Source organism: Molossus molossus, unplaced genomic scaffold (assembly GCF_014108415.1).
Source record: "Molossus molossus isolate mMolMol1 unplaced genomic scaffold, mMolMol1.p scaffold_m16_p_1, whole genome shotgun sequence".
In the NCBI taxonomy this organism is placed as follows: Eukaryota; Metazoa; Chordata; class Mammalia; order Chiroptera; family Molossidae; genus Molossus; species Molossus molossus.
In genome coordinates, this window is record NW_023425344.1 from 16,087,084 (window position 1) to 16,097,420 (window position 10,337).

The window sequence follows — 10,337 nt, forward strand, 5'->3', positions numbered from 1 at the left end:
ACCCATCTCTACACAGTGCCCTGCTGTAAAAACAGCCCTTTATTCTCCTCCTTCGAACAAAGCACAAAGGCAGCACGGGGAAGGAAGTCATGTTGCAATATTCTGAAACATAAATCTTGCTCCCAGCCAGTCTAGGGACAGCATCCTGTTTTCATGGGTCGGTCACTGGAGGATGCACTGATAGGCCTTGTGTCCTGTTCTGCTAAGTGGCTTCTGAATCATACCTGGTCACCTGCCTCCGCACATCCACACACACAGGTTGTGCAAGCCGAAGGCGCTGTTTGTGTGACCAGTCACTCAACCACCGGGTAGAACTGCGTGCTGGCACACCGCTCCCACTCAGGAATTCACTCTTTCCCAAATCGCGGCACTCAATCCCATCTTTTTCTTTTTTTTCTAAAGTTATATAAATACTAAAACTGAGATTCAGACATATGGAATAGTCCAGAGGAAGCGAATCCTATTTGCTCCCAGCGTTTCAACGTCTGCAATACTCTCTGGGGCTCTGAACACCCCTTTCTTTCTGCTTTGATCCCATGTCAGAAACCCTGCGTCCCATCGCCAGTGTGTCACCGGTGAGTCAGGGAAAAGGGTTTAACTCTCGGTGCCTGATTTTATTCTCAGAATCCGAGGGAGCTAATGCTTGTTATTGGCAGGCCAGAGGTGGCAGAGACCGTGACTGTTTTTGGCTTGCTCAAGTACAAGGCCTTCACAAATGTGATGAGGCAGGGCTTTGGGCCCTGGAAGGAAGGAAGCGCAGGTTGAAGTCCACTGTGGGAGGTTTAAAGGTACAGGCTCTGGGAAATGAGTTCATGAAACACGCAGCTTTGGTGGAAGCAACACAGAGCTGCAGCCACTCAAGGGTTACTGTGCTGCCGACGGACCTTCTTCACAGGGAAGGCATAGTTTTAGGATTCCACCTAAGCTCTACATACGCATTGTTTTTTCCTGTTAGACAAAAAGATGTCTGAGTTTAGCACGAGAGGGCAAAGAGTAGAGGCCTCCTGGCTGTATGCAAACACTGGGGAGGCTGCCCTGCGTCACTTGTCACTACCTGCGGCCCCTCCTTCTGCACAGACGAAGAATGAAGCTGTAACAGAAGACTGGTCGGGGATCTACCCAAACAGTCACTTTGGCCGTGTGGCACTAGGAGAATCCCTGACATATCAGTCCCGAGGTCCTGGGCACCTTGATTCTTCAATATGGCTTCTGCTTCCTCATACCCCCACCTGAACTATATTATCTCTCAGAAATCTGACCAATTTACCTTCAGTGTTTCATGGAGAGGGCTTTCAATGACTTTTTTTTTTTTTTAACACGGGGTTTCTAAACTTTATCAATGTTGTCCCTAGAGGCCAAATAGTTCTTTGCTGTGGGGCTGTTCTGTGCACTGCAGGGTGTGTAACAGCGTCTCTGGTCTCTACCCAGTAAACGCCAGTAGTGCCCCAGCCCCCAGTCCCAACAGGAAAACACATCCCCAGGCATCGCTACATGTCTCCTCGGGAGCAAAACTGCCTCCAGTTGAGAACCACTGGCTCAAAATGACCTAAAGATAGATTAAAATACGTGGACCTTGGGTCTTCGAGCATTGAACATCAGTCTATCAGTGGTATAAAGTTATATGGGAAAACAAACAAGGATGTTTTTGCATAGATTAAGCCTCTATGGATAACAAACTAGGTGCTGAACCAAGTCTCCGAGGTGTAAAAGAGGAGCACCTCATGCAGGTGCTCCAACAGGAAATACGGGGATGCCAGGTCACAGAGAACATTGTCTGTTCTGGGACCAGCCCACCAGGGAGGCAGCGATTACCCCATCACCGCCCCCCCCCCCCCCCGCCTTTCATTTACTCCCTCACCATCACCTACAAAATGCATGGCATTCACCCAATATGGAATAGCCGATTTTCAGATAAGAGGTCTATAGAGATGGACATTTTCAAAAGTACTGTTTATTTAATGCAGCATGACTTAAAATGGGCCTGTAACCTGACAAGGGTACTGAATGAGGAATGTTCAATTTACCAGTTCTAACCAGCCACGTCCTCACATGAACTTTTGCAGACCCGGCTGAGAAGCCTGGGAAAGTGTAGCTAACCACAGACCTTCAGCATTTCCTCCACCGTATCCCTCCCCCCTAGCCCTACCTCCAGCACCTAAGGCTTCTCCCCAGACTCACGCAGGGCCTCAGACCTACTATAAAATTGGAGCTGTCCGCACAACCTACAGTCACCTCAGCTGACCAGCTCCCCTGCTCATGTCAACCAACACTGAGAGGAAAGATTCTGTTCTATTTTTAAATATATTGAGCAAAGAAGCAGCTTGATATGTCTTTGTAAAGGATGGCTGTCACCCAAATTCACTGTTACTCTATTTTTATAAATGATATCGACTTTGAAGTCAGATAAATTTGTGGTTCAAATCCCAGGTCTTTATTTGTCAGCTGTGTGATTTGGGGAAAATCACTTCACCTCTCTGAGACTCGGTCTTTGCAGAGGTAAAACGGGAATGGTAATACCAGTACCTCAACAAGAGGCTGTTTGGAGGGATGAGTGAGATGACATACATGGAGCACAAGTATCCCAAAGGGCTGGCCATTTTGTTATTACTGTTATTGTTATTAACACGACTACATTCATCACTCATACCTTATTCAGCCAGCACCTCTATGTGCTAGTTGCTGGCAACATGCACTAAATATTGTAAAATACTATAAAATTGGCTTTCTTAATGGCTCGATCTTTCTTTTTTTTTTTTTTATTCTCGCCTGAGGACACTTTTTTATTGTCCTCACCCGAGGACAGTTTTCCCTTTTTTTTATAGAGCAGGAGGGACAGAGGGAGGAAGATAGAGAGAAACATCAATGTGAGAGAGACACATAGACTGGCTGCCACCCACACAACCCCATCCGGGGCCGGGGACAAACCGCAACCAAGGTATATGCCGTTAGCGGGAACCGAACCCGGGTCTCTCTGAACTGCGGGCCGACGCTCCAACCGCTGAGCTGAACCGGCCAGGGCAGGGTCTTTTCACCAAATAACATTTAAGTATAAGAAATGTCACTGCTGGTGGCTTAAAAAATACATTCAGAATTCTTTACATTGAGTCAGCACATAGTAGGTAGAAAATGTTAGCTGGTGCTGGTGATGCTGAAAACCAGTGGATTTGGTAACTTTCATTTAACTCCCTTGCCAGCATACACAATGTGTGTCTCAATGAGAAACCATTCATTCTTGAGTAATGAGGACTGATCATGGGAGAAAGAACATTTTTCCCTCACAGGAACACTTCACTAGGGGTAGGTTAGTATTATTTATTATATAGTAGGCTTATAATAAGAGTATGGAGCCTGGGAGGTAAGTTTCACAAACGAAAGGTCTATAAATTTTGACTAATGTATAAGTAAATAGTAGAGCAGTTGGATTTGAAGTTTCCAAGACACACAGAAATCAAAGATAGGGGTCAAAAATATAATAATAAATTGCTCACCTACTTTGTAAAACAAATAAAGGTAGCCATCTAACCCCTTGGTTAAAAAGAAATGCCTTCTTTTCCATTAATTTATATTAGATACCATTTTCTGAGGGAAACAGGGATAAACAGGTTTAGACTTTTGTTCCTCTTTGCCACAAATTCTTTCACAATCCCTTAGTATTTCAACATAGTTTAAAGCACTCTGTCGTGGGTCCTTAGCCCGTTAATTCTTAAAAAAAAAAAAAAAAAAAAAAAATCCATGTGTTTTCCAAACACAATTTTTCACAAAATAGGAAATGCCTAACTGTGATAAAAAGTATTTTGAGGACAATGAAGTAAGAAGCCATTATGCTTTCAGGCCAATAATCATGTTGGTCTGTCCCAAGCCAAGTTCAATGAGAAATTAATTTCCACCAAGGGGTGCCCTTACCTCAAATATGTTTGAAGGCTCATTGTTGTACTGATTGGATATGATTTCTGATTGGTCACTGCACCACTTGAGTCCACCCAGAAAGCTGTCTGTATCCAAGTCGTTCACGTCTAGTTCGGAAAGGTCAAGTTCAGGAAGATCTGGGCAAAGAGGCTGGTCTTCACCAACCAGAGCAGCACACTGCAGGAGGCAGGAGAAAAAAAAAAAAAAAGCTTTCATTAACTTCAGGAATTTATTAAACAGCAATATCATGTGATGGGAATTAAGCCTGGTTAACGACACCACAGACGCTGGTTTCCAGGGTTTTAGTCACCAGAGAAAACATCCTGAATGCTTTAACGCACTTTGCTCCCAAAGGATACTTTGCCTGATGCATTCCATCCAAAATTCTGCCTCCAAATCCATGTTTCTGTGAAGCCTTCTCTGATGCTTCCAGTTAGAAGTCAACTAGAGTTGTCTGTGCCTCTTTGAGAGTCAGCACTTACCAAGTTTCGAATTGTTTTCTGCTTAACTCCATGCAAAATTTCCCTCTACCCTTAGAGTATAATCCCTTTGAGGGAGGGTTACAAATTGGATTTTACTTTGGAATTGACATCACACACAGACACCAAATAAACAACTGCTAAATGAAACAGAGAACATAAGAACTCTACAAGGAAAACTTTCTCCATTTACGCTCGTTTTAACCATTACCATCCACATAATTCATTTAGCAACTAATGATGCAAAGTCCTCTAACTTGTCCGTGGTTCTCTTGAATTGTGATTTAAATCTTTTAGTCTCACTTGACTTTTCATGAACTTCTGAACTTCATGTCAAACAGGTCAAAATCAAGTTCTTAGTGATAAAGGACAAAAATCATATTTTTTTCCTAAATGACCTTTATATTTTTCACTATATCTAACACATAAATGTGTGTGTGTGTGTGTGTGTGTGTGTGTGTGTGTGTGTTTGAGACCACTTGACACCTGGAAAGAAAAATCACTATACATGGCACATCACAACTATATTATTATTTTTTATCATTTACGTATTCCTAAACTATAAGTGAATTCAAAGGAACTTTCTTTGGCATTTTAAAAATGATTTCAATATATTGACAGGTTTGCAGTATGCTCTCCTGTGGCCAGGCTGCTTGTCCCAGGGCTCTCTTAGCCCACACAGTCTTTCACTGCCTTGCCTGGAATGGGTGGTCTGTACAGTGTCCCACACTGTGGCTTGTTGAGGGAAGTGGACCCCTTTACCAAAAAGCTCATCTTCTAGCCTCGACCTGGCTCTCTGACTGCTGAGTCCTCCCTGCAGGCTGTGAAGGACCCCACTGAAACTTCCTACTGCAGGGATCTTGTGTTGCCGGAGACATGGGACTTGATCCACCCACACGCCAAGGTGTCCAGAGCAGCAGGCGCTCACTCTGAAGTGGCACCCCCTGGCCCTGCCTTCAGGGGTCCAGAGAGATGCTGTGGAGTGTTCACGTCCAGGCAGCTGTTGGGCATCAAGCTGCAGATCCTGCTTGACATTTAGACTGTGAATAAAATAAGTTCGATGCAGATACCGTCTGGAGCACCCCTGTCATCCCTGGGCAGTGTGATCCGAGCACCATGCTGGGTAATGGAGTCAGCGGTTGGGAAGGGGAGGCTGGGAGGTACCTGAAAATCGCTGTAGTTCTCCCCTAAGACCACCAGGCCCCGGTGAGATCCCAAATTGCAGGCACAGAGGCAATGCAAAGCAAGGGCCACCTTCTCCATCAAAACTCTTCCCTTATCATTTTATTGGTCTTTCCTTTTTGATTATCTGAGTTAGGCCAAAGTTACAGATCAGTATCCTGGACAAGGTTTATACGTAAGCGGAGGTTGGGCCGAAGAGATTTCATTCTGGTGCAATGTCTGTGGTTTGTTTTGGGTGTAACACTTGCCGGTCCTCACTCTTGCCCACACTGCTTATCCGCTCAGCACAAACACCACCATTTAACCCTCCCACACCACCACCAGTTCAGAGACAAGGGGAGGTCTTCGGGGGTGCACAAACTGCTAGGATTTCATTGGGGGACAGTCCTTAAGTGAACAACAACACATGAACCACACAACAGCAACGACAAAAATTAAAGTTAGGAAACGTCAGGTCTCTGCGTCTGGATTAAGTTCCTGCTGCGCATAATTTAGAAACCGGCTTGGGAACGCGGAAGCGGCCCGCGCTGGGCTACTGCTGCCGCTCTCTTTAACTGGCCTCTCTAGGCATGGCTAGTTCAAAACCCTTAACCTTTCAGGAATATCTATTTTTAAGTAACTTTTGAAAACCATTAAAAAGATCAGGTCGATCCCCCCCCTCCCCCCTCACCCCGTGTTTTACTGTGTTTTCTTCCCTTCCCTTTCCTCTCTCTCTCTCTCCTTCTCATTTTTACTTTTATGTTCTGGTTGAAAAATGAGCATGTGTTCTTGCCACTGCTGACATGCTAATAAAATCAGAGCTTCTGAATATGGCATTCTCCTGATCATCTAAAACACATTAATGGTAGCAAGTGTTCCTGTTACTCATTTATGTTTGGCCTTTGGCTGATGCCTGACCTCGCAGCCCGAGCCTGTAGCTGTGCTCATCTGCCGTGCTGGTATTTAATGCTTCCCTTACCTCTGTAACAGGTGTGTTTTATTACAGTGACAGACCCACATTCTCCTGGCTCTCTGCAACTATGACAGCTATTTCACGGCTGTAGCCTTAATTTTATAATAAGATTTAAGAGGATAAAGCGGTTACTAAACACAAAAGGCTAATTATTGTACGTTATTTCACCCCAAACAGACTTTTCTCGTAGTTAAGAAGCAGACAATAAATTAGCTTAACTGCACTGATGATAATGAATCATTATAATTAAGTATAATTCTCCATTAACCTTTCGGAGGTTTTTGTGCCATTGATGGTAAATTTTAAAGAGAGAGAGAAGAAAGCGTGGACTTGGTCACATTAATTATATTAATGAAAAAAGAATCACACTTCTTAAAAAAAAAATTAGTGAAGACCAGGGGAAGGGAGAGGGGAGGGGGGCATTTCAGAATGACAGTCGTGGCGGAGTGTATGTCCTGTGAACCGTTCCTATCAATCTTAGTAACCTCACTGCACATCACCTCCATAGGAACGGAGACACCGGGGACTCTGCGTAGGCGTAGTGATACTGGCCTTTATTAACCAACGCGCTGTCCTGTCATTATGTGCAAAAGGGCATAATACATTTTGGGATGACAGCAAACATTAATGATTCAAAAAATGAAAGCTGCCGACGCTACCTGCTGATCGCAGTATTTCAGATCGGCGGAGGTGATTTCCAGGGCTGCCGCCGCCAAGGCGAGACTTCCCGCGGCTCGCTGCCTACCGTGCGACGGAGCAGCGACGGGCCAGCCTCAGCCCACCGGCAGCTCAGTCCCCGGCTGGACAATTAGCCTGAGACCTCACCTTGAGACAAAAATAAAAGGGCCACCGTGCTCAATGCCTCTGATGCTTATTTAAAATGACTCCAGGAATTCCAATGATTAAAGTAAATCTGCCGGATTTCCATATGATCTAGTTTCTCAATCAACTCCCAGCAGCATCAGGAATAATACATGATGGAAAAATGAAACTACAGCAGCTGAGACCCACAGTGCCAGCCAGACAACCAGCCATTGGACGTGCCAGCTACTCGAAGACAATTAGGACTTTGAAGCCACTTATAACCCTGACTCATCGTAGCTGCAGGACACATGCATTATCCATATCTACTCCGCCTTCCCGAGAAATCACAACAAGATAAGAACCATTACAATCCGCAAGAATGTTCCGAGGCAAGGACGGCACACCGAGCCCGCATTTGCAAGCCCAGCAAAGAGTTAAGAATCCAGGGCATGCCTGGCTAGATAGGAAAAATGCACTCGCAGACAGCCTGGGCCAAATTATTTTCACTTTAGATGTGTATCGCTGCACCACATGAACATCTTACTTAATCAAATCACGTGTGGCTCTCGACCCTCCCCCTTACCCTACGTGTCCCCGGCTACCCAGAGGAAGCACTCGCAGTCCTTTGCCAGATTCATTGTTCGCAGCTCAGATCCTCCGCGCACTTCAGTTCGGTTCCATCTCACCAGCGTCCACAGAAAGTTTCACTTGTTTTCCCAAGTTGCCCAAACTTTCCGAGAACACTGCCTTGTGCGGAATGCAAACATGCCTGGTCCTCGTCCCCCCGCCAGTCACTCGAGACTCCAGAGATTACGAGGAAACGGCTTGCTTTTTCTCCCGGTATGAATTGTAGCCAGCAGAGACTGTGGAATTGATGTATTGCCGTCTATTTTTACACAAGCAGCAGCTCCACACACAGTCCTGCATAAACTCTATTCTCTCTCCGGCTTCAGGCAGCTCTCCGTGGTACAGTGAGATTTAACCATTGGCTTCCCTGCCACGGACGCTAATGGAAGACCTTGCACCTTACGTTTGTGTGTGTTTGTTTTGCTTTTTGCTGGCCAGATCTTTCAACCACACAGAGGAGTTTTAAAGGAATCAGCTTCGTCGTTCTGTGTTCTGTAAGAAAAGCAATCTAAAAGAGCCCAGCAGGATTATTCAGGATTTTTGAATTGTGTCTGATGAACACAGAGAAACGACAAAAAAAAAAAAAAAAAAAAAAATCCAGACTAGAGTCAAAACTGACTCTATTCGAGCACATCCATTTTAATATTTTTATCTTCATCTTATTATAAATAGAAATGGCATTTTTCCAACCAGGCCACTAAATACCACTGGAAAGACTTCAGCTTCTGATTCATATCAATATCTTAGAGCATAAATATTGCATATGAGTAGAAACACAGCCAAAGGCACATGGAAAGAGTTTCCAACTGCAACAGATACGGATGACAGCAGCTAAGCTTTGATTTGCGTATGGCATCTCAGAGCCACCTTAAAATAGCAAACTTATTGGAGTTAAGATAAGATTAAGAATCCTTTCCAAAAGCTCCTGCCCGGGCTACTTTTCTACCACCTCTCCTCGCCCAAGCCCTTCCCCCCTTACAGGAATAATTGCATCGCGAGGAAAGCTTCAGTCCTGGCTGCAGTGCCGAGCCCAGCCCCAGCTCACCTCGATGTCACTCCATACAGAGTCCTGGTTGCACATGTCCCACGCCATCCAGCTCCTGAATGACGCCAGTCAAGCTTTTTCAACTCCAATTCACAGTGACACAGAGCACACACTCATGCAGGCAACCAGCCCCTTACTGAGAGTGAACTGAAGGCACCTGTCTTACTACAGTCCCCAGTCACATGACAAAGCTATTAAAAAGTAGGCTGGGCTGTCACTCACCCAGCCTCCCTTCTCCTGTGCAGCTTGCTGCTCAAACTCGTGACGTCACTCAAAGGCAGCCCTCTGCCTCAGTGAAGTAAGGCTTAAAAAAAAAAAAAAAACGGAAAGAAGAAAGAAAGAAAGAAAGGAAAACACTTGGACTTTTGGAGGCTTTGAGCATCATGCTGCGATTAAAGCCAGCTTTGAATGCCACAGACTCCGAACAGAGCCCGAGCCATATAATAACTAAAATCCCCTGCAATCTTTTTTTAATTTATTTTCCTTCCAAAACAAGCAAGTGGCAAAGCTCCCTGTTTCAAGACAGAGTAACTATATTCTTAGCTAAAACGTGTACTCCCTAAGGACTAGAATTCTAAGACCTCCAAGTGGACTCCAGCTCAGTTTGGGACTAAAGCAAGAGCTTATCACATGATGCATTTTGTATGAGACATTTTCTAATTGGGAGAAGTGTTTGAAAGCAGAGAATGGGCACGCTTTTTTTTTCGGCTTGTTTAATCAACAAAACAGTCTGCATTTGTTAAGATATAAACAAACTCCTCCACCCAGAAATTGGCTGTCCCCGTGGCAGTAGGGAACACCAGCTCCTAAAGTGTCACTGCAGTTTGATTTGCTCCATATAAGGAGAACAGGCAACAAAATACCACCCTTTCGAGTCCCTTCTAATTACTTCGATTTCTCTCCTGGGATCCCAGAAAACAAGTGTTAGTATATACAGCCAGGGCTGCTGTGCCCAGATCTGCTTAGTTTCTGGACTCCTTTTTTTTTTTCTCTCTTTCATGTAGCATTTCCTCTCTAACCGCCTTAGGGTGCCTTTTTGAATAAACACTGGATTCCAACCCCAGTGCCCTGGGTTGAGCAGTTTGCGTTCCAGATCAGAAATGTCCGTGGAGTGAGGGGGAAATACCGACACGCTATTAGCACAAATATGCATTTCTTGAGCTTTTTATTTATTTTTTCAGCTTCTACCCTGAGACAATGTGGGCTAATGCAGGTGCGACTATTTTATGATGATACTACATATTGAATGCATAACAAACTCAAGGTACCAGACACCAGCAAAAAGCACTTTCCAAATTACTACAGTGGTCTGATTTAACCCTTCCACATTCCAGGCAAATAT

General features: G+C 44.7%; 1 protein-coding gene across 1 annotated transcript in view; it reads right to left on the minus strand.

The window, feature by feature from the left end:
• Window positions 1–9,115, minus strand: part of PPARGC1A (PPARG coactivator 1 alpha) — a 96,920-nt gene extending 87,805 nt beyond the window's left edge. Inside the window, exons 1-2 of the mRNA XM_036281235.1 lie at window positions 8,996–9,115; window positions 3,904–4,083 (exon numbers count right to left, since the gene is read on the minus strand). Coding sequence (XP_036137128.1) covers window positions 3,904–4,083; window positions 8,996–9,043 — 228 coding nt within the window. The 5' untranslated portion in view covers window positions 9,044–9,115. The remainder of the gene's footprint in view (window positions 1–3,903; window positions 4,084–8,995) is intronic.
• Window positions 9,116–10,337: the final 1,222 nt, after the last annotated feature.